This window comes from Pogona vitticeps, chromosome 12 (genome assembly GCF_051106095.1).
Source record: "Pogona vitticeps strain Pit_001003342236 chromosome 12, PviZW2.1, whole genome shotgun sequence".
NCBI classification, from domain to species: Eukaryota; Metazoa; Chordata; class Lepidosauria; order Squamata; family Agamidae; genus Pogona; species Pogona vitticeps.
Window position 1 is genome coordinate 9,477,796 of NC_135794.1, and position 23,440 is coordinate 9,501,235.

Genomic DNA, 23,440 nt, shown 5'->3' on the forward strand with positions numbered 1-23,440 from the left:
TAAGACTGGTTTGAAAAGTGGGTTTTATTCCAAACTCCGCTTTATGTATTTATCACATTTCTATACTGCACCATTTAGGTGGCATGCTACTACTCTGGGCAATTTTCAATTAAAACGGTTAAACACAAGCACAAGAACAGCCATCTCTCCACCCACACAATAATACTATATTAAAAAGCTACACACAAAGAGCACAGGACAGTTGTCACGGATAAAACAACAAACATAATCAATCAATCAATTGATTGATCAGTCAGTCAATCAATCAAGGGAAGAATGCCGTGAAATGCTTCTCTCAACAGTAAGGTTTTTATTATATACATTCTAAACGTCATGGAGGGTAGAGGCCTGGCGCACCGCCTCAGGCAGAGCATTCCACAGAGAGGGGGCCACTACCGAGAAGGCCCTGCTCCTGGTCAAAGACCAGTGGCTTCCCTTCTGATGGTCACCCACAGCATGAAAGCCTGGGAAATGTTGCCAGTATGGGTGGTACATCTTAGGGAGAGACACTCTGACAGGTACCAAGGTCCCAGACTGTTTTCTATCTTCTCTTTTTTAAATCTTGTTCTCTTATCTTAATTTGGATATTTTTCTATTAACGGTTGATGCTTCTGGCTGTGTTTAATTTTTCTGAACAACATTTATACAGGATTTTGTTTGTTTTTTGATGGAAATCGTTTGAGGAACTGATTTGAGAAAGCAAAGTGGAAATCATTGAAACAAAGATATCCTGGTTTGCAGTCATTTGGGGCAAAAATGATGGGGGCAAGCCCATTTGGACGAACCAAGGATCACACATTCAATGACACTTCATCAACTGTTTCCCACTCTTTCCGTTCCAGATCTCCACCATGGCTTCCGAGATCCAGGAGCTGAAGCAGAAGAACGAGAGCTTAATGAAAGGTAAAGAGAGTGACTCTAATAGGGCATCGAGTCTTCTTTCTCAGTCCTACGAGGCCTCTGGATTTGTTGTGGGAGAGGGAGAGGGAGAGGGAAAATTCTGCAAAGGGTCATCTCAGGAGACCAGTTCTTTTTTCTTTGTCCTGTCTCGGAGTGGGGGGGGGGCACTAGGATGAGGTGACACAAATCTCACCTTCCCTCTATGAGTTTTACTTGCATTTTTGTGTGCATCTACCAATCAACCCTTCTGAGGAGTAGAACTTGGGAGCAGAAGGATCAGGCAAGGAAAGGGGTTGCCATCAGAGGAAAATACATTTATTAAATTTATGGACTTCACTGTTGCAAGACAAGTTTGCTTAAAGATGGCCTTCAGGGAGGAGTAGACATATCTATGGAAGATTGCTCTATCAGTGGCTGTTCAACAGGGTAGTTAAGTAGAACCTCCACATACAGGAGCAGTACACCTTTGAATACAGTTTCTCATTCTGCCAACAGATACGAGCAACTGCATTCATGATTGATTTTTATTTATTGTTTCCCAGAAGCATCTAGCTTTTGGCCTCTTCCTGGAAGGTTTTCTTTTTCTTTTTTTCTTTTTAGCATGGTCTATTATGTCCCCTCCACAGATCTATCTTTGTCTCAGTGTCCTGCTTAATGACAACATAGACTGTCTGGGACCTTCTTATTGAGATTTTCAGTCATCCATATCATGAGTGTGAGGTTTTCCCTATCAGGGATATTGAGCCCATAAGGTAAAGGTTCCCCTTGACAATTTTTGTCCAGTCGTGTTCGACTCTAGGGGGCAGTGCTCATCCCCGTTTCCAAGCCATAGAGCCAGCGTTTTGTCCGAAGACAATCTTCCGTGGTCACATGGCCAGTGCGACTTAGACACGGAATGCTGTTACCTTCCCACCAAAGTGGTCCCTATTTATCTACTTGCATTTGCATGCTTTCGAACCGCTGGGTTGGCGGGAGCTGGGACAAGCGACGGGCGCTCACTCCGTCGCGTGGATTCGATCTTACGACTGCTTGGTCTTCTGACCCTGCAGCACAGGCTTCTGCGGTTTAGCCCGCAGCGCCACCACGTCCCCATTGAGCCCATAGCAGTATGCTAATACATTCTGATGCCTGGAGAAGAGAATAAAATGGTACCCAGAGTCAGTTGCCCTGGCCATGGGAATCTTTCTGCAGCTCTGGAGGTAGGGATCAAGTCCTCCTCCATGTTGAAAAGCAGTAAGCCAACTTAAGAGTACAGGATCGTCAGCACAACCTACACAAAACTGTCCCCCAACATCTCACTGTTGGCTCCCAGCATCCTTGACTGCCTCACTCTGGCAAATGGGAGGGCCAGCCCTGCTGTTGTTTAAGTACGGTTCTCATCATTCCAGACACTTAGCCATGCTGGTTAGGAAAGATGCAAAATGGAGTCTAATGATACCAGTTTCCATCACCACCACCCCACCCTCATTTGTAAGGAGCGCAGGAGGTATAATAATGGGCTCAAGCTACAGGAAGCAAGATTTAAGCTGAATATCGGGGGGGAAAACTTCTTAACAGTTAGAGCAGTGCGACAATGGAACCAATGACTTCAGGAGGTGGTGAGCGCTCGAATGCTGGAGGCATTCAAGAGAAAATTGGAAAACCCTCTGTCAGATCTGCTTTGATTTGGATTCCTGCCTTGAGCAGGGGGTTTGGACTCAATGGCCTTATAGATCTCTTCCAACTCCATTATTCTATGGTTCTATGAAAGCAGCATTTTCTGGGGCAATGCTGTCTCAAAACTCATTGTTGGTTTCAGGGGAATTGACCTCCATTGCTGGAGGTTCCGGCTGTAATCCGCTTGAGAACCCTTCGTGACGGGCAGCAGGGCAAGAGATAATCCCCCATCATGCATCTCTTGGGCCTCAACTCACCCACTATCTACAGAGGTTGGAACTGTTAATTTTTCGGATGGCAGTTTCCAAAATCCCTCGGCCACTATGGCCGTGCCAGCTGAGGAGTTCTAAAATGATAAATTTTTTAAACTCTGCCGCCTTGAGTCGAAGGTGTCCTTCTTGCTGACCCATGAACGAATGAGTTCCTCTTTTGATGACTGCTGACCTCTGCACCTCCATTGTCTTTTGAACAGCCCCGTTTCATCCAATCTTGCTCAGAGAGCAGCAGGGAATTTCTAGTGGCTCCAGAGAAGGCTAGGAAAGAATTTTGCCTGTAAACTGGGAGAGCCACTGTTGCTAAGAGTTGGCAAGGCTAGGCTAGATGGCCCAAAGGCCCAATTCAGTATAGATTTGCAAATGGCAAAATCTCTCTCTCTCTGTGTGTGTGTAGAGAAGAGAGAAAGACGGTGCATCTTCTAGCACCATCCAGAAAATAATTGAGATGAAAGGACAGGTTCGGTAAAACTATTAATTTTTCTGGTTAATCCATACAATGAAGATACGGAAGAGTTTGGAATGGCCCTGCTGGAGGGGGGTTCTGGCAGTGGTAGTCTACAGTAAAAGGCAACTTTTCCAGGCACAAGATGAGCTTGTCGATGATACAAAGAGGATATGAAGCCTACAGGTCACCAAGGGACAAAATAGTCTTCTCCTTAAAGCAGGAGTAACGGCACTCCCAGATGTTGTCTTACTGTTCCATAACCAGCATGTCCAGTGGTCAGGGGTGATGGGAGTTTTAGCCCATAATATCAAGCAGGACACAGATTCTTCACTTGGGTTGAAGCCTTATACAGTGGTGCCTCACATGATGACGTTAATTCGTTCCAGCGAAATCGCTGTAGAACGAAAACGTCATGCAAAAATAAAAAGCCCATAGAAACGCATTAAAACCCGATTAATGCATTCCTAGGGGCTTCAAACTCACCGTCCAGCGAAGATCCTCCATAGCGCGGCCATTTTCGCTGCCTGTGCAGTGAGGAATCCATCCCAGAAAACAGCGGGGAGCCATTTTATTTTCCCGGTGGCCATTTTGAAACTGCCGATCAGCTGTGCGAAAATCATCACTTTGCGAGAATCGGTTCCCGAAGCAGGGAGCCAATCATCGCAAAGCGAAATTCCCCCATTGAAACCATCGTAAAGCAATTGCTTTTGCGATCGCAAAAAGTTCCCCGTCTAGCGATTTCGTCGTTAAACGGGGCGCTCGTAATGCGAGGCACCACTGTATACCTTGTGCAATCTAGGGCCATTTTGGACCACCTTCTCCTGTGCACACCACCACTGGCAGATATTTTTTGTTGTTGAGAGCCTTCTGTGGTACAGGGTGTAGTAAGGGAAGGATGGGCTTGTCAGTGGTGGCTCCCTGCCTTTATCATTTCCTCCCTGGGACACCCATTCAATAGCTCTGCTGAAAGACAAAGGCTACAGTTTCGAATTATCTTTTCCCATGGATCTTTTCAATAACCTCTGCTTGTTCTAACTTTGAAGCAGGTGATGCTTTCGCAGTTTATTTGTTTGTTTTTGTTGCTATTCAAATGGTTGGCACCTCCTGTAGTTTGATGTTGCATTCTTTACCCTTTGGTTGTATGCATTCTATGACCTTGTCAATACACTAGGCTCTCTTGGAGTTGCTTTGCAAACAGTAGATACAAATCTGGTAAATGCATATTCAGGTTTCCCACCTCCTGCCCCCTCCAACAGCTAAGCTCCGCTTCCAGCAGCAGATCCAGGACATCCGCCGACTTTCGAAGCAACAGCCAGAAAGAAGCAGCGCTGAGCTGGTGGTTGCCAGACTCCACGGCTCGGGAGCGGGTTTGCAAAGCACCCAGGGGACAGACCGCCTGTTGCCATCACCCCAGAGTGACGAGCCTGTGTTGTCCTCTTTGCCTGGTCAAGAGAACCTGCAACCCACGAGGCAGGAGCCTGAGCTTTCCACCGATGCTGGGAAGGAGCAAAGAGGCCCCTCACCTGACACCTTCTCGGCCTCTGTCCCCACCTTGCCTTTGCACTCCGACCCAACCCTCTCTGGCCCACCTGTGCCTTCCATCAAGCTCTCCTTAGGCACCCTAACGTCTCTCCAGGATCCTGAGAGCGAAGGGGCCTTGCTCAGTCCCCGAGGCTCAACTCTTTTATCCCCCAAGCCGTTCGGGTTCCCAAGACCATGGTCCCCCTTTAAAGCCAGAGGAAGCCCTGAGCCTCCAGAGGACTGAACCAAAGAGAGGGTGGCCGCTGGTTTGCCTTTCTTGATCCAGAGCCTGATCTCCGAGCTGGGGAAGGCTCCTTTTCTGGAAGAGAGGTGCCCAAAGCCACCCACTGTTAGGGCCTCTGGCCCTGCCGGCTGGGGAACTGAGGCAATTCTGGTCCAAAAATGGAATTTTCCCATGTGTGGGGTGGATCTCCAGAAGGTCCAGAGGCAGGGTGGCAAATGTCAAAACCCAAAAGGGATATACAAATTGTGTCTTCTCATGCTCCCACCCTACTGAAGCAGTTTGACGTTATTTTTAAGAGGGCATCATGTTGTTGTCATTTAAAGGCTGTGTGCCCCACATTGGTTTGTTTTTGGCGTGGGGCTTTTGCTATATTTTCTTTGGGTGGTCTCCGGCTCCCACAGGGACCTCCAGATTTCTCTCTGGCTCCTGTGCCTGGCAAAGGCACCATTCAGGCTACACTGCAGTTCCAGCAAGGCAGAAGATTGGGGTGGGGAAATCTCATGGTTCTGAGGAGGGAGAAGAAAGAGGCACCTCTGAATTTGGCAGGCCTGTCTTACTTCCCCCAGTTTCCAAATGGGGTGAGGTTCCTCGCCATCTGAAACACTTGTACAAAATCTGGACGCCTTCCACAATTTCATAGAGATTGCAGTTCCCATCACCTCACCCAGCGTGACCTACGCAGATGATGTGCACTGTAGTCCAAATACATTCAGTTGGGCAACCCTGTTCTAAAGACACCCCTTTCCCAGTAAGACCATTGTGTCTAGGGTCTAAAACTGTTGAATGGGTTTCCAGGGCTTTAGGTGGCCCTCTGCCATGACGGGCTGCCTTCCATGGGTGCATCAGGGCCTTTCCCAGGTAAATGGGGGATGTCCAGATACTTTGGTCTGCAGGTCTGCAAAAGCTGGTCATCCTACCAGGAAAGGTAAATGGCTTGGCGAGAGCTAATAGAGAGCAAAGATCTGAAAGCAGGACCGGAAGACAGATGCTCATTCAAGGGTGGACTATCTTGGGGGACTTTGTGTCGGTCACCCGTTCTCCAATCGAACTATCTCACAGGATTGTTGGGAGAAGAAGATACGGCACAGGGAGAGCCATGTTCGGTTACCCTGAGCTCCTTAGAAGAGGAATGGAATTAAGCTTTTTTTTAATGAAATAAATTCCATCTGAAAATGAGCACAGTGACGACTCTTTATGACAGTGCATAGAACTGATACGAAACATTTTGCCCGTTGTACATTTTCCAGACAACACATCTAGCAACACGAGTTTCTCCTGCCCTTTCCGTCCGCCCAGTGTTGTAACCTTTCCAGCTAGTCTTCCAAGCCAAGGACCTTCGCACCACACAGTCCAGGGTCCTGCCTGTGGTCCTTCCGGCCCTTCTCTTTGCATCCTGGTCGTTCTCCTACCCACCCAAGTCCGTTCTGCAGCAACCCCATGCTGCAACAATCTCACTGCAAGAGATCGTTCAGCGTTCCCGTTCCAGCAGCTTCGGTCCCTGCAGCTCCCGCAGGACTGCAGGCCGACTTCAGTTTGGCTGGTGGTGTTTTCAGTTCTGTTCCTTGGCCGTCACCAGGTGGCAACTGTGCAGGTGAGGTCATTCCCCAAAAGCTGCCACAGTGGATTGTGGCTCAGAGGTCAGTGCATCTAAGGGGGACATACTAGTTTTGCAGAGGAAGAAAAGTACACCAAAGCACAAGGTCCCTTTGCCCTTTTGCGCCTTCCTTAGTTCTCCTCTCTAAATTGTCACCTGCTCTTTAAAGATTTTTGAGGAGCTCCCATCAAACTCACTTCTTTCTTAGATAAACATCTAACAGGCCACACTCAAGACTGTTCAGAACTGGCTTGAGGGTGCTCAGAATTGGCACCGATTTCTGAATTTCCCAACCCGCTCTGTTTTGGGATCACCGCACTCTGCTTTATCTTATCTTACAAATGTTCCTGTACCGAAATGTCTCTCAAGCAGCATTTTGGGACATGTCTGCTACAGCTCTGACTGCAGGGCTCCTTGTTTCCAGACATGGTGGATGGAAACTCCCCATGATGTATAGCCAACATATATCACAATAGGCAAAGGACTGTCCAATAGGAAACTTGGGGTCTGTGTATCAAGGGCAGAGTTGAAAATTCGGAGGCTGAAGTGAGTGCCAGCGGGCCGATTCCACATTTCCCCGACGGCACATCTCCTTCCAGTGGACCCGCCCCATCTCTGGGGCATCAGGACCAATCAGTACTCGGCCCACATGACAGGATCGTGTGTAGAGGCGAGCCTGGGGGGGGGAGGGAATGGGAGACACAAAAAAAATAGTCAAAACTCTTGACAGCTTCCTGTAGGAAATACTAAGTTACCATACTTTTTCATGTATAAGACTATACTTTTGTCTAAAATCTTTAGACTAAAAATTGAGGGTCATCTTATACATGAACATAAGCTGAGGAGAGAACAAAAATACAGTGGTGCCCCGCTTAACACTTACCCCACTTGACGACAAATCCGCTTCATGATGAAGTTTTTGCGACCGCAAAACGATGTTTGAATGGGTGTGTTTTTTTTCGCTTTGCGATGATCGGTTCCCTGCTTCAGGAACTGATTCTTCGCATTATGATGATCAAAAACAGCTGATAGTCACGTTTCAAAATGGCCACTGGGTGTACAAAATAGCTCCACGCTGTGTTTAGGAAGGCTTTTTCGCAAGACAGAGAGCAGAAAATGGCCGCCCTATGGAGGATCTTTGCTGCACAGTGAGTTATTCAGCCCATTGGAATGGATTGAATGGGTTTTCAATGCATTTCAATGGGATTTTTTATTTTGCTTGATGAGATTATCCTCGTCAGACGAGACACCACTGTAAGTGGAGGGGAATGCAGGGATCAAAGTGATCCTGCCAGGCTTTGATCCCTGCTTTCCCCTCCACTCGCTAAGCACCACTTAGATTTCTTAATTTTGGGTTAGAAAAGTGGGGGGGGGGCGTCTTATACATGGGGGTGTCTTATACACGGAAAAAATACAGTAATCCAACAGGGCAGTATCGTAGTGCAGAAACACAGAGTAGAAAAGCAATCTTGTAAGGCTCCCAGTGGCATGACTGGTTGTGTGACTGGCCTTCCAACCAGTGCAAGAATGGGCATGTAAAAAGAAAAATGCTGGATCAGGAGTGGCGTTTACACAACTGCCTTTATATTTCACATTTCTGCCATGGGATACTGGCCAGATGTACAAAATACTCCCAACTTTCAGAACGATGGTAACAACAGCAGTTCCAAAATCAACACCTGATAGAACAGTCTGGTGCGAGTTGTGTAGAAGGATTCTTGAGATGTAGAGTGAGCCAGGTTGCAATCTCAGTGCATCACTGTCATTGCAATATTTGCATATGAACAGCCACATTTCTGTCCAGGTACACATGCATGTTTTTCTCTTGCTCACAGAACACCCATATGTTCCATCCTTTTCCCCCACATAGCAACATAGTTTGAGGTCCATCGCTGGTGTTGGCCTAAAACTCTTAGCTGGGAATGGAGTGTGAGTTGACATCAGATGTTTCTGGAGGGACCAGGTGGCAGAAGGCTTTTGCAGGGATATAAACCTGCCTTTGCCACTGGCATAGATTTTTGCACTTTGCTGAGAATTCAAACCTCTTTTTGAAGAAAGCCAATCAGCATCCATCACGGCCAGATGATGCCAGACATCAAAGATGGTTTGACTTTGTCCGAAGAGTCTGCCAATCAGTGTTTTGCACAGCCAGATTTAGACAAAAAACATTTGGTTCCTTTTGAACAAGATTCAATGTGGAACTCTGCATATATTCATCAAGAATGTGTGACCAAGGATTCCTCATGTTCTCCTCACGCATTATTCACTAAAATTACTCTTGAGCAGTCTTTGCAAAAAATTGTGTTGTGGATGTAGCAAAGTTCTGTTTTAACCTATTTTAAATTCTAAAACATGGTGCGGTGCATAACCTATGGGTGATTAAATCTAAATAAAATTGAAACTTGAACTTGATCACTCGTGATGTTCTGAGCGATTCACTCATATGACTTAAAATTAGAGCTTGGAGAGTGAGATTTTTGGGGGGAGCACAGAGTGGCCCTACAGACTGGAGAATTCTGCTGGTTATAGTCCAAAAAAGTAAATGTGCATTATGCCAGAGATGGGGAACTTCCAGACAGTGAGATGGATGCAGTTCATGGACAAGTCCTGTGGACAATCTTCATCTTATCCTGGATCGGTAATCAGAGATAAGAGGCTATTTAAAGCCTAGGAAGTTGGTATCTCTGATCAGTGATAGGAGATAAGAATTGAAATGTTATATAGAGTGAGGAAGGTGTTTCATTGAACTAAGCACAAGAAAAACCTCACAACTGTGCCCTTAAATGCAACCCAGCCTGAAAATTCACTATAGCTCCTTGATCAGCTCGCAGGAATCTCACCACTACGACTGTTTGCTTTGGAAGGACACCCGGATCAAGGCTTGGGCCGGCCTTACAGGTACAGGCAGCCCACTGTCACAAAGGCTTCATTCCTCACCTGCACAACTTTGAACTCCAAGGCCAGCTGCTGTTCTTGAATGTCTCCAGCAGGAAGGTTGAACAGGAATGGGGTATTCCACACAGGATTGTAGCCTGCTATGGGCTTGGTCTCCTTCGAATCGATGATCTTCCCGTTATAGTACAGGTGTATTATCACATGGTGGTCTGAAAAAGAGGGAAAGCGAGAGAATTCAGTTTTGTAGCTGATGGCTGCTCTACATGCATCCACAGATACTGGCAGGAAAATGCAGAATCCGAAATCACAGAGGATTTTGGCAAAGGTAACCTACCTGGGGTCCCTGGGATTCGGCTGAGCCGTACCAAGTTCTCTGCCTTGCGGACCAGCACTTTGATGCGGTTGGCCAGCGCTTGGTGCTGAAGCAGGAGAAACAGCTGGCCCTGGGACTTGGGCTGGGACAGCAAGGTGGTGGAAATCATGTTCTGTGAACTAAAACTCTAAAAAAGCAGGAGACAAATGGAGAGAGGGGGAAGCTGATCTTTTGCTGTGTAAGTTTTATATTATATCAGCTAAAATGCTGTAGTGCAACAGGAGCAACATCATCTCCAGCAGGAAATCACCACTGATTTCCTTTTAACTATTCTTGGGATGCACATGATTTATACATAATGCCATGAAGTCACATGCACTCCAAAATCACCAAAGGAAGGCTTTGATAAGCAGCAATTGCCTACTGATGATGATGGCATCAGCACAAAAGGATTTCAGCCGTTGTGATATATTTGTTACAGCATCCTTAATATTTTGATAGTTGCTTATAATTGTATTAACATTATTCAGATGTATGTGATAAAAGGGAAGAATGCATTAACACCCAAGGCGGCCATTTGTTCTCACAGATCCCGCCATCGTCTGTAATGAGCCAGCTGCTCAAAAAGATGCAAGTAACCCATCAAATGCTTTATTTCTTAAAAGGCTGTGCAATAACAAGCCAGCAAGGATCGAAGTTTTCAGTTTTATGAAATTGCACTAAATTCAGTAATGAAAATGCACAGGTTCTCTTTGAGACCATAAAAAAAAGCTATTGCTGTCTTGCCACAACAGGAAAAAAAGAATGTATTTGCTGTGGAAGGAGGACTGATGTCATGATTGCTATAAAGATTGAGTTCAGAACTATAACAGTAACTAATTACTTTTTAAAATAACTTCTGAACCCTGTTGCTAACAAGCATCTTGTGGTCCCTTAAGAAATGGCCAAAATTGTATTGCGTAAGTTATGCTTGCAGAAAAGTAATGACTTCATCCGTAGGGGCAGATTTTTAGTCATTCAAAACCTTCCTTGCAGCTTGTGTGACTTGCAAGCTTTTGAACAATGGGACATATCACAAACCAGTTCCTGAAAGCGTATGTTATGGAACACAGTCCTCACCTTTTTGAGCTTGGTTTTAGTGGCCGACAGCTCCTGGGTGTAAGCAGAGGAAACGTTTTGGTTCCAGGACACTTGAGCACACGGAAACATCACCTCTCCAAGGAAGGAATCCTTCAGGTGATGGAATTCCTTGGCATACACAGTAAAGCGCAGCGTCAGGCTTTGCAGCTCTTCCAGGCTGTAGGGGCCAAAGTGGAACGGCTCGTGGAACGTGGGGTTCAAGCTTTTCCTGCACAAGGCAGTGCGCCGGGGCTCCACGAATCTGGGAAGGAGGTAGACTTTGACGTAGGAAGTCCGAGTGGCCCCGAGGCCCTTGGGTAAGTCCGAGACTCCAATCACGGTCACGATCAACGTGGCCTCGGGCTGGGAATAGAACAATGTGAACTGGAGGTGTGGCCTCGGCTTCCCAGTAGCACTGGACAAACTCCGCGGGATGGTGTAAGACTGGGGGAAGTTGGTGCCCAGTATGGGGCTGGAGAGGGGAAGTCTTTCTCTGCCAAACAGGATGTCCCCAGAGATGGTACATCGGCGTTCTCGGCCTAGAGGAGGTTTGACGGGCAGGCTGAATTTCTGAGAGAGTTGTATGCTGGGAAGAGAAGCACGACCACGAGGGATTCCTTGAGGTGGGTCCTCCTGGCAGGAAGAGTCTGGTGAATCAGCCACCGCTGCAAGAGGTGGTTTTCCCAGAACCTCTCCTTCAATCTCTAGATATTGCTGCTGGATGGGCACAGCGGCCATCTTGGAAGGCAAGACCGGAGCAAGGTCCACCAGTGTCCGCCCTGGCCCCTGCGGTTGGCTGTCGTCAAGAAGGCATTTCTTGCGTTGGTACCAACATATCGCGCAGCCAAGGAGAAGGCAGAAGCAAAGGAGAGCCAGTCCCACACCCAGGAATATCTGCAAATGCACTGAGAGAGAAAGGGGGGAAAGAGAGAGAGAGAGAGAGCAATAAATTTGGTGGCCACCTGGCTTCTTCTGGGGAAGATAATCCTGACTTGAAGGAGGGACATCCGAGACCTTGAAGTTTCTCCATCTACACTTAGCACCTGACACACAAGCTACCTGGCCTCACAAGTCACAGCACTTATACATATCAAATGGCCATTCTTTTCTTTATCCAGGTGAATATCCACTACAAGATTTGTTTAAATTATAAAAACAACTTTTATTTTTTGCATCTATACATCTCAATAAGGAGCTCTCCTTTATCCTTCATTTTAGTCAACTGTGTCCTCCTTCTCGGTGCTGTCTAAGTCGTCATCCTGGAGACTAGGTGTGGCGTAGTAGACAAGAGTGATGGACGAGGGCACGGTTGACCAAGGCTTGAATCCCCATTTGGCCATGGAAACTCATTTGAGGTGGTGGTAGAACTGGTAAAGCCACTCCTTAAATGTCTCACTCACCTTGAAAACCCTATTAGGGTTGCTGGAAGCTGGTTCCATCTTGACAGTACATAACTAACTAAGTGGCCACCCTAGCCATGAAAGGCGGTAGACTGATACACAGTGTGAGACTATATCTTCATGCACAGTTTGAACATTTTACACTACATCTTCCTAAATCCCTTTATCAGCAGGGTCACTGGGAGAGGAAGTCCAAAATAATTAAGTGCATCAATCTCTTCTTTCTTTCTTTCTTTCTTTCTTTCTTTCTTTCTTTCTTTCTTTCTTTCTTTCTTTCTTTCTTTCTTTCCAAGGAAGCTGATTTAAAAAAAAAGAATCCGTGGGAAATATTGCACCATGTCCCAATTCTATAAAAAGTGTGCCCACTCTTTAAATAGTATGTAAACAACTGCAGGTGTTTCTGATCAGATCCATGTGTACAAATTGATTGTCTTGTACAAATGGGTTGGGTCCATGCAGGAAGCACCCCCATGGGGCACCCTGTTTCTTGTTTGTTGATGTACACAAAGCTGCTGAAGGACCCTTTACATCACATCTCCAAGGAAAGCCTATCTAAAAGAACCTGTTACGTGGACTCCATCTTGGAGCAGGGCCTTGCTTTTCATTCCCAAAGCACTCATGACATCCCTCTGCTCCACAGAAGCTCCAGGTGCCCCCAATGAATGGGGTGGGTTGTTGTGTGGTGGAGAGAGATCCCAAACACAGGAAAACACACTGTATGTAAGCAAGGGGAAAGGGCCATCGGTTCCAAACTGGTAGCTGGGAAGGAGCTTGAAAACAACTTGCGTACGGCAGTATCACCATCTAAGAACTGAACCTGCCTTCAACATCATCATCCATGTGGATCAGGGACATTAATAACAGCCTATAAATTGGAATTACCCACAAGAACTTGGTGCATAGGCTTGAAGATGTTTTATAGTCAAAAACGTGGTTTGTTTTTGTTTTCTGCTTTTTAAAAATATTATATTCTTAACGGTTGATGAAAGGTATCACCTGTTCCTGGGTTCGATCCTGAGGCCCGAGGCCCCCCAACCCCATCCTGCATTTCTGCCAGATCTTCTTATTGTCCTCAAAGCGTGGTTTGCAGTTTTTGGGAGTCCTGGGCCATACACCCAGGTTACTCTCCCCCTGTTCACTGGATAAAAGCTCAAAACACAAACCAGCCCCCAATTCTATTGTTCAAAGAAACCATCCTTCTTTTCAAGAGATGATCAACCAGGCAAATCTTAAGGGCGCAATCCTGCATCTTTTTTTTCTTAGAAAGAAAAAAGAGAACGAACGAAAAAGGAACAGGACTGCTGCCCAGCCGCTCTGGAATGATTACATCAGCGAGACATGTTTGCTCAGAAGCCAAAATAAACCTGGCCTTAACTTGACACTGATAAAACCTATGGAAAAACCTCTGCTTATCAAAGCGGGTGCTCCGCTGACGCAATCCAGGAGAAAACAAGCCACCGTTTCCCAGTCCAACACCGTCTTCCAAAAGCACCTGATCTCGGTCCAATTCCCCACGTCTCTGGACTCCTAATCCAGAGTTGGGGGGAAATGGCAACCTCCAAAAGGGTCTGCAATCTCCAGAAGACCCCAGCCATAGAGGACGGCAGGAGCTAGAGCCTTAAAAGGCCCTGTTTGGCTACGGTCTAGGATGGTCTCTTTGGCACTGGGCCTTGAAACCATATTGCAGAGATGTTCCATGGAAGTCTTACTAAAAGCAGCCGTCAGCCAACCCAACATTTCCCAGATGGGTCACACTACAAGTCCCACCTTCCCCAGACAACATGCCCCCCCAGTAACCCCATGTACGCCACCATGATTTCCATAATGGAAGAAGGAGGTAATATGAATGTACTAAATCCATAAATACAGTGGTGCCTCGCTAGACAATGATAATCCATTCCACTGAAATTGCTGTTTAGCGAAATCATTGTCTAGCGAAAAGCATTTTCCTATTGGAATGCATTGAAACCTATTTAATGCATTCCAATGGGGAAGAATCGTCGTTGTCTAGCGAAGATCGGCCATAAGAAAGCCGCTTTGTGAACCGATGATCAGCTGTTTAAATCACTTTCTTGCGAAGCTTAGGTCCCGAAAACACCTGCCTTGCGAGCGCGGAGGGAGCTGTCAAAATCATTCTCTAGCGAAAATTTGTTTGTGAAGCAGGGACCAAACATTGTCCAGCGAAATTCCCCCACAGGAATCACTGTTTTGCGAATCGCTACAGCGATCGCAAAAAGTCAATGTCTAGCGAAAAACTGTCATGCAGGGTAACTGTCTAGCGAGGCACCACTGTAAACCTAGAGCAGAGAGTCTCAGAGTCAAACTTGCATGTGCTCTTGGACCGTACTTTCATCACACAGAGTGAGACTAGCCAATGATGGGCAATTATGAGGACTAACTTCCCACCCAACCCTGTGAAGGCCACACGAAACAGTAGTACCAAAGAGAAGTGTGGAAGAAGGTACAGATCAGGATACCCACCTTGCTGATGCTTGCCCAGCAGTCCGTGGACCAGTAACCATAGAAAAAGGATGACCACCAAGCTTTGTATCACCCACTTGAAGAAGAAGCAGTTCTGACAAAGGGTCTGGACTGGATCAGTGTGATCCTTCAAAAATGCCATCCCCCTCAATTTCAAGGGCCGGGGCATTTTCTTCAGTTTTGGAGAGCTGATCCCGAGATCAGGAACTGATCTTCTGACTTGAACCTGATGCTTTGAGGGGGGCAGAAGATGAGGAAGGACGAGACGTTTGGAAGAACAGGGGTCTATATCAAAGGGAAGAAGTTTCCCCTGTTTTAAGTCTCTCGGGCAAGGTCCTTGGGGAAGAGAGGGGGAAAGGGCATGTAGACGGATCCAGCAGCCCCAGAACCTGCCGGCTGGTGTGTGCAGGTCGATACATTGCGCTTTAAGTAATCCAGGTATCTCTGAGTAAGCAGCCGTACCTCCCACGCACAGTAAAGAAATCACTGGAGTTTCCCTTCCCCTCCACTTGAGCCCACCAAGAACGACCCTCTCACCTCCCTCTGTCCCCACTTCTGGATTGTCATTCAACATCAGGAATGACAAGTCTGGCCATGTGGGCACTCATCCGCCTCACTGGGCAGACTTATTCTTAGAAGGCCCACAGCTGCCAAAAGGATGGGTACTAGCAGTGTATAAATAGACACGAGGGAAGAGGCGCCCTCTGATTCGCAGATCTTGCATAAGGTGCAGGAAGGTGATGTGACAAGACAACCATAAAGATCAAGAATATTTTTGGACAGGAAGACTACGCGGAAGCAGTGGGCTTGTGTATTTTGGTTGCTTTGGAGTTTTTTGTTGTTAACTTTGAAGCTGAGGGAAATGCCATAATAACCGGATGGAGGAGTAATATACCAAACAAAGCTTTGTCACTAAAGCTCTTTGAACCTCCTTTTCTCAATCTAGATTTGCAATGGGACAAAAGCCCTCCTTTATTCATAGCACAAGGCTCAGCATGCCTCTTGTTATAGCCCTGTTTGCCGATACCTCTCCCATTGGCCAAAAGATCTCTATACAGTGGTGCCCCGCTTGATGACGACCCCGTTTGATGACAAAATCGCTTAATGATGACTTTTTGTGATCGCTATAGCAATTGCAAAACAGTGATTCCAATGGAGTTTTTTTGCTTCACGATGAATAGTTCTCTGCTTCGGGAACTGTTTTTTTCACTTGATGACGATTCTAAACAGCTGATCGGCAGTTCTCAAAATGGCTTCCTGCTGTTTTCCGGACCTATTTCCGGAAGACAGCGATTGAAAATGGCTTCCCTTACGGAGGATCTTTGCTGGATGATGAGGTATTTTCCCCATTGGAACCCATTAACCAGTTTTCAATGCATTCCAATTGGGTTTTTACTTTCGCTTGACGATGATTTCGCTTAACAGCGATTTTAACGGAACGCATTATCGTCGTCAAGCAGGGCACCACTGTATTACTGAACAATAATTCCCATGCAAGTCCCCTGCAATGTTAGTTAAAAACTTCTGGCTTGCATCGTCTGCCCCGTTTCTCTCCTGTTGTTGAAGCAGCAGCAGCAGCAACAGTCCAGTTGAATAATGAGCTTCTTACTGTATGGGCTCCTTCAAAGAGCCAATTAATAACAGCCTTTGGACATCTCAGCAGGGGGCTGGGGTATTTGTTTCTGGTTCCTGCCATCCTGTCCTCTCTTCCTTCATTTGTAGCACAGTGTGGAAAAGTTACTTCTTCAGACTGTATGGCTACCATTCATGAGAAATGGAGATTGGTGGGAGACGGTGGTCCAAAAAATAATTTTCTCAGGCTCTGAATTATAATGAAGCAGAATATCTTCAGACTGTAAAAAGAAAAAGATATGGTATCTGGGGGGGGGGGGGGGGGGGCAGCCAATAATTCAATTCTCCAATCCACAAACTATTGTTCTGATCTTGCGACCAGCTCTCCAAAGGTAAGGAGAATGCCTTGACCCTTGAAATTGTGGGGGATGGCATTTTGTAAGGGCTGAATTTACCTGGCCCTGATCCTCTGCCAATCCATTTTACCTAGCGTTGCCAGATTCACGGGTCCCAAAAGGAGGACATAGAAAGACAAAAAAAAGAGGACAGAGGAGGACGTATTATTGAATGTTTCATTTGAATCCTTCCGGATTAAACCTGCAATCAATACAATTTTATTACAACGGCTGCCAATAAATGTCTCTTAGTGAGCTGACCAAGAAACAGTCATGTTAAAAAATAAAAATGAATTCAATTGAGGCTTTTTTCCAAAATACTAAAAAACATTATTTAAACAGCCAATTGTACCCAAACCCACCCTGGCCTGGCTGCAGGATCCCCTGGCTGCCCACACTCTGCACAGGCTCAGCAGCACCCTTGCTAATCTGGACACCCAAACAAGGCTCTATTGCAGGAAGGCGGAAAGTGGCGCCGGGCAAAGCCAAACGAGGCAGCCTCCCCTCCCCTGAGGGTCATAAGTTCAAGGCTGGGGAGTGTGGGAGTTGGAGTCCCCAAAAGGGACTTTGAACACACACAATCTGGGCGCTCGCCTTCCCATCTATGTGCTCGGGCGCTGCTTGCTGCTGCATGGATGGGGAGGTGGTGCTCCATTCGCGCTGCCTTGCTGGCCTCCACGTGGGCTGGGTGAGCATGGCGGATGGCCGAGCAGTTGCTGCCATGGCGGGAGGGGGCGAGGGCTGCAGGCGATCTCCTCTCCGGGCTGGACTTTATCTGCCTGGGCTCTGGAAGGCAGCTGTATCCTGCCTACTCTGGGGAAGGAGACAACAGTTCTAATTCCTGATCCTCAGACATGCTCACTTGAGTTGGTGAGAGTTGTAGTCTGTTCTGTTCTGGAACCTTTAATGGCATTTGCAAAAGTCTAAAACATCTGGAAGATACCAGGGTTACCTACTATGTGGGGGAACATAAATTATTAGATAATGGGGGAACAGGTACACTGCCATTTGACCCGTTTGTGATGAGACTGATAAACCCACATATACGTTTAGGACAAATCTAATTACAAGATGTATGATTTGCAGGTGGGGCTCTGTGCAAAGATTTAAATTGTCAAAATAACTGGGAGTCCAAATGGAGAGCCTGCCTTAACGATGCATCTCAGCCAGCTAAATGCCGATTCCTCAGCATCCTTTCACCAAGGCTGAACTTCCAGCATTTCACAGCTGCATAAAAGACACAAGCATAATCAATGCTGCAGACGAGGTGTCTGAACTTTTTGTTTCTTTCTCAATGCCTTCATCTTTGTACCATCAGGCTTGACAAGGACTTGTGAAGAACTTGAAATCTTTTGTGCCACTTTTGTGCCAGGTTTGTAACATTTGAGGGTAAGCCAAGTCCATGATTTTCTCTTCTTACAACAGTCAAAGAAATGAGTGTTTCTTCCTCTTACAACATTATCCCTTTAGGCATGCAGTTCTTTCAGCGCTACATATTTGAGTATTCAGACATGCCAAAAAAGAAGCCATGTTGTCTCTCCAAGAAACAATCACTAGACAAAAACAAGCTGATCTGACACACATGGATTAAGGTAAACTCATTTAGACTAAACAGACAAATTTGGTATTACCAGTATGTAAACGTTGTTCATGTTTTACAGTAGGCAACTACCCTGTTTCCCTGAAAATAAAACCGAACCTGAAAATAAGCCCTAGTATGATTTTTCAGGATGCTCATAATATAAGCCCTACCCCCAAAATAAGCTCCAGTTAAGTGAAACCCTGCCCGCCATCATTGTACAACAGCCAGAAGAAGATGACAGGACTGTATTTTAATAAACATATATTGTTGTACATGAAAAAAATAAAACATTCCCTGAAAATAAGCCCTAATGCATTTTTGGAGCAAAAATTAATTTAAGACCCCATCTTATTTTCGGGGAAACACGGCATATAGTAGAATCAACTCAGTAGCTGATGGGAGTACTAAAACCAAACAGAGTTGGATACACTGATGACTTCAAATCAAGATGAAGATGACATGCAAAGTCGAGATGAGTTACTGCATCGGTAGAATCACCACCCATTCTGTTGTTGTTGTTTAGTCATTTAGTCGTGTCCAACTCTTCGTGACCCCATGGACCAGAGCACGCCAGGCCCTCCTGTCTTCCACAGCCTCCCGGAGTTGGGTCAAATTCATGTTGGTCGCTTCGGTGGCACTGTCCAAACATCTCATCCACCCATTCTATACAGGTATAATTACTCTAACAATAATCATTTAAAAACATATAGCCTTCTACCTAACAATCCACATGTTGAACATGTCCTATGCTTTGTTGTATTTTAATGGTCCTGTAAAACCTGGATATAGTAGACAGACAGGAAGGCTAACTGTACAATTCCACACATATTATGGCACAATTAGGTCCTATTGTGTTTCTCTGTCTCACAGGGCCTCTCCAAACAGACTGCAATAGCCAGTTATCAGTGGCCATGGGCTACCATATTGAAGCAGTGGGCAGCAAGGATGTGAAGAATCAATTTCATTTCTCAAAATCCTATTTAGCATTCTTTTTCTCTTAAACTATGCATTTTTGAATGCACTGTGTGGAAAATTTCCCCTCTGGGGACTACATATTGTAGAATCCATCCATCAAAAGAATCTATGCCAAATCCAGTGGCTACCATGAATGATGGGTTCTGGGAGTTGTCGTTCAAAACAGGAATTTCTCCAGGCTCACCTTTTTTCAAAAAGTGCGTCTGTGCACTTTTTAGATATCTGCATATTTTTCAAGATGCACATGGAGTCCAATTTTCTGTAGGAAAATGCAAACCTAATGGGTTTGCGTTCCGCCCTGGCTGGATGGAGATCTGCCCTCAGCTTTACCCAGGAGCCACCAGCTTCTGTGTTTCCAGCTTGTTTGCCTCTCTGACTTATCAAAGGCAAGCAAAAACTGCCGTGGAGGAAGACGGTAGACCCAGGTTCCCATTCTGACAGCCCCAGAGCACCTGACGCAGCTTCTGGTCACACCCTGGAGGCAGATTTAGGTGGTTGGTTGGTTGTTAATGATTGATCAGAATCAAAGGGGAAGTGTTCTGAGGAGGGGAAGGATGCACATCATCCCTCTGCGGTTTCTAAGCCATCACAGTTTCTGGGTCCTCAGTTACATTAGAGAATTTTCCTTAGATTACCTTATGCCATGGAGGAAGAAGTCGACAGGCCTATTGGGACAGACAGGCAGAGATTTCCACAGCTGCACAAGAAGCAAAATGGCAGCAGGTGATTTTTCCCAGCACAGAGAGATTAAAAAATGGGGACTTTCCAGCTATAAAATGGCCTTCCGTTCAGCCATGAAAAGGATGAGATCCAACTAGACTCTCAGTTCTTTGCAACCTTAAGATGCCAGATGCTTTTGGACATCTAGCAACCCTCACCCCCAGAAGCCTTCACCAGTAGCTGTGCTGTCCAGAATTTCTGGGAGCTGTAGTCCAAGTACATCTAGGGACCCAAGGTTGGAAATCACTGAACTGGAGGGTAAGCTCAGATTGGCCAGCAACCAGGGAGTGGTTCTATGTTTCACCTTCCTCTGTGGCATGCCAGGCTTTGTCCCATGAGCCATGTCAACATACAGTGCATAAAACACAGCACACTCTACCTTGGGTCAACCCAAGATAATTTTAATTCTTGAGAGACTGTAGACAATAGCAACACCTCCACCTCTCTGCTCCACTCAAGCTATAGACAGTCTTCAAAGCCAGCCTAGTTATATTGGGATGCAAAACACCCACCCACCCAAAGGACCTTTCCCCCTTCCCAGGACACTCTGTACAGGCTACGCTGGAGCCAGGATTGTTGGGTCACCAGCATCTTCTGTCCACAAACTTCAGGGCCAAAACCTGAGACCAAGGAGTAGCTCCTTGCGATGTCACAGGCAAGGAGGACCCTTGTGATGTCATAGCAGAAGAGCACGAGAGTTAGAAAAGAAGCCATCACGTTACACTAATAAACACCTTTGTGCTGAGCTGGAAATGGATGAAGACAGTTTTACCTATGCCCAGGTACCAAAGCTACTTTGCACACAAAAAGCCACTTTATCTTCCTTCAGCACTGCTCACCTTGTGATCACTCATACACACATCTAGAAACACAGAGAGGAACAGCCATTCCCTGACACTTCAGAGCCCCCCCCCCCAGGCCTGACTTAGTCAATCTTTCTCAAGCCAAACCACCTCACAGGATGTTGTGAAGACCAACAATCTTTGAAGAAGTCTTTAGAGGATGGAGAGAATGTAATAGGCATTCACAACAATAAACAGCGGAGATGCTCCTTCCTTACTTTTCAGGATAAAACGGGAGTCCCTCATTGGTGCAGGCAGCCTTGCGATGCTCTCTCTCTCTCTCCCTTGCAGATTTTCTTTGGTTTTGGGGGAACCAGTCCTGGGGTTCTTAAGCCTGGGATTCCCATAAACGAAAGAGCCTCCCCACCCTCTTGGCTTCCCTGCCAGGGCGCCGGAGGTACAACAGCCTGCCTACATTCCTGCATGTAACTCAGCACCTCCTGGCACTATCTCGTCCTCGCAGGGCCTTCAAACAAAGCGCCTTGGTGTTCAGGGAGAAGTCCAGCCCTCCTCCTTCTTGCAAGCAAACAAAGGCAACTCAGAGTAAAAGAAGGGAAGAGTTTCCCATCAGGTGCCCCCAACTCTCTCTCCTTTTCTGGGGAGGGGCCCCTCTCAAAGACAACTCCTCAGCCGTATTGCGTAGCGTGGGGGCCCACAACTGGCTTCCTGGCTGTTCTTCCTCTCCGTCTTGGCCCTGCTTGTTCACCGCAAACAGCGTCCTGGACTTGCCGTTTCAAATGGTTCACCCCTGATTTGCATTTTTGTTTCTGGTGTTGTTGGGGGTGTGTGTCTCATTTTTGGGGGGCCCTCTTTGCCACACTAGAAATAGCACACGTTCCCCAACAGTGGATCTGACTGCCTCGGGAGACTCCTTGAATGAATGAATGAACCATTTCTGGGCTAGTCCTAAGGAGCTCAGGGGAAGGCGCTGTCAAATCTCGACCCTAAACGGTAGAACAGGGTCAAGCCACTCAACGCGATCAGCATTAAAAGAAAACCAGCGGGCCAAACAGGACGAGGTTTTCAGGCAGAGGTTAGGTGGCTACCTATCAGGGATGTCGTACCTGAGGATTTCCTGCAACAGTAAGGGGTTGGGCTTGATGACCTTTGAAGGTCCCTCCTAACTCTGCGGTCTTAAGATAGATTCCCAGGGAGCTGCGTGGGGGGGGGGGGAGAATGGGGACTGCTTGGCTCATCTCACCCACTACCTGCCACTGGAAAGCATCCTGGGTTATAGAAAGAAGGGTAACTGAGTGTGCTGGTTATAAAAAAATGCTGCTTGCTTATACCTCCTCCCCCCTCCCCACCCGTAGTACTTTCTGGGCAGTTTTATTATTTATTTTCTTAATTCAGCTTTTAGACCATCCATCTGGCTGCAAGACCACACAACCTTGCAGCCTAAAAGAAAGCCCACAACCTTGAGTTTGCAGCCAAGGGGGAGAGCGGCTGAGGACATGACGTTTTTGAAGCCACTCGTTCATACAGTCAGCATGAGTCAGCAACAACCTGGTGGTGTGTAGCAGCAGCGACAGTAAAAACAGACGTACAGTAGTTCAGTGGTTTAGTTATCTGGTTGTGGAGCCAGAGGTTAGGAGTTTGATACCCCACTATGTGCCTCCTTGGCAGGGGCAAGAGTCAATGATCTGGAGGATCTTTTCCAGCTGTACAGTTCTAGGATGATGGTGATGATTATTACATGTCTGCAAACTCCCCTCGCCACCTCTGCATTTATTTAAATGCTAATGTTAAAAACTACAACAGCAATTCAGACCCTGCTTCTTTTGCTGAGTGGGATTGCCCCGTTTCTGCCCCGGAGCCGTCCTCTGATCAGGCCCGGGCCCCTTTACGCTATCCCCCCCCCAACAGTGGTATAACTTCACCAGCTCCCCCCCCTTTCCCGTGCCAGGTTGTGTCTCCAGCATCTCAATGGGCACCACTTTCCATCCTCCTTCCTACACCTCCCCTAAAAAAGAAATCAGGGCCCTCTTCCCTTCTCCGAGCTTTTCCCCTCCCGACTTACCTACTTGATCCACCTTGCTCCGGAGATGATCAGAGAGGACAGAGAGACCTTGAAGCAGGCTTGGGAGCATGGCAAAGGTGTGTGTGTGGGGGTCTAACAGGTGCCGAGGATAGGGACCAACATATGTAGCAGTCGGAAGGACAGTGGGGCCGGCTGGGTGGATGGTGGAGGGAGGCTGATCAAATTCCAGGCTCCGTGGGCTGTTCAGAACCAGCGAGGGGTCCAGACAGCAAGCGGGGGACGTGCCGGGCCATGATGGGTGGCCTTAGCCAGGCTCTGAGAGATTGAGAGATTGAGAGAGAGATTGAGAGGCCGAGAAAAGCACTCCAGGCTCAAAGAGCTGAGCAAACAGATGGAAAATATTCAGTAGTGTTTACTCCCCTCTGATCCCGGGAAAGGACAGGTTGCCACACCACCAACAGGGCGAGGGGAGGGACTCTGACACAACAGCGTCTGGAGCGGGCACCTTTCTCACGCCCAGCTTTGAACGG

General features: G+C 46.9%; 2 protein-coding genes across 5 annotated transcripts in view; one reads left to right on the forward strand and one right to left on the reverse strand.

Moving 5' to 3' along the window:
* Positions 1-6,217, forward strand: part of LOC110084461 (uncharacterized) — a 38,890-nt gene extending 32,673 nt beyond the window's left edge. For all 3 annotated transcript variants that reach the window (XM_072981569.2, XM_072981570.2, XM_078381074.1), the window contains 2 exons: positions 843-903; positions 4,533-6,217. In XM_072981569.2, the coding sequence (XP_072837670.2) occupies positions 843-903; positions 4,533-5,041 (570 nt within the window). In that variant the 3' untranslated portion in view covers positions 5,042-6,217. The remainder of the gene's footprint in view (positions 1-842; positions 904-4,532) is intronic.
* A 1-nt stretch (position 6,218) lies between these two features.
* LOC110084464 (synaptotagmin-11-like) lies at positions 6,219-23,214 on the reverse strand. 2 transcript variants are annotated; one of them, XM_020803838.3, is made up of 5 exons: positions 22,950-23,214; positions 10,963-11,867; positions 9,865-10,030; positions 9,573-9,739; positions 6,219-7,311 (listed from the first exon to the last, which is right to left on the reverse strand). In XM_020803838.3, exons 1-5 carry the CDS (start codon positions 23,017-23,019, stop codon positions 7,150-7,152), a joined length of 1,470 nt encoding a protein of 489 aa, XP_020659497.3. In that variant the 5' UTR covers positions 23,020-23,214; the 3' UTR covers positions 6,219-7,149. The 2 variants fall into 2 exon arrangements, with proteins under 2 accessions (XP_020659497.3, XP_020659498.3); XM_020803839.3 differs by lacking the exon at positions 22,950-23,214 and adding an exon at positions 21,148-21,330.
* Between the last annotated feature and the right edge of the window lie 226 nt (positions 23,215-23,440).

Coding starts and splice junctions, on each gene's coding strand:
- LOC110084464 (XM_020803838.3), bottom strand. CDS start 23,019: ATGCTCCCAAGCCTGCTTCAAGGTCTCTCTGTCCTCTCTGATCATCTC. Junction 10,031..10,962: donor CTAAAACCAAGCTCAAAAAG/GTGAGGACTGTG, acceptor CTGCTTTTTTAG/AGTTTTAGTTCACAGAACAT. Junction 9,740..9,864: donor CCGAATCCCAGGGACCCCAG/GTAGGTTACCTT, acceptor CCTCTTTTTCAG/ACCACCATGTGATAATACAC.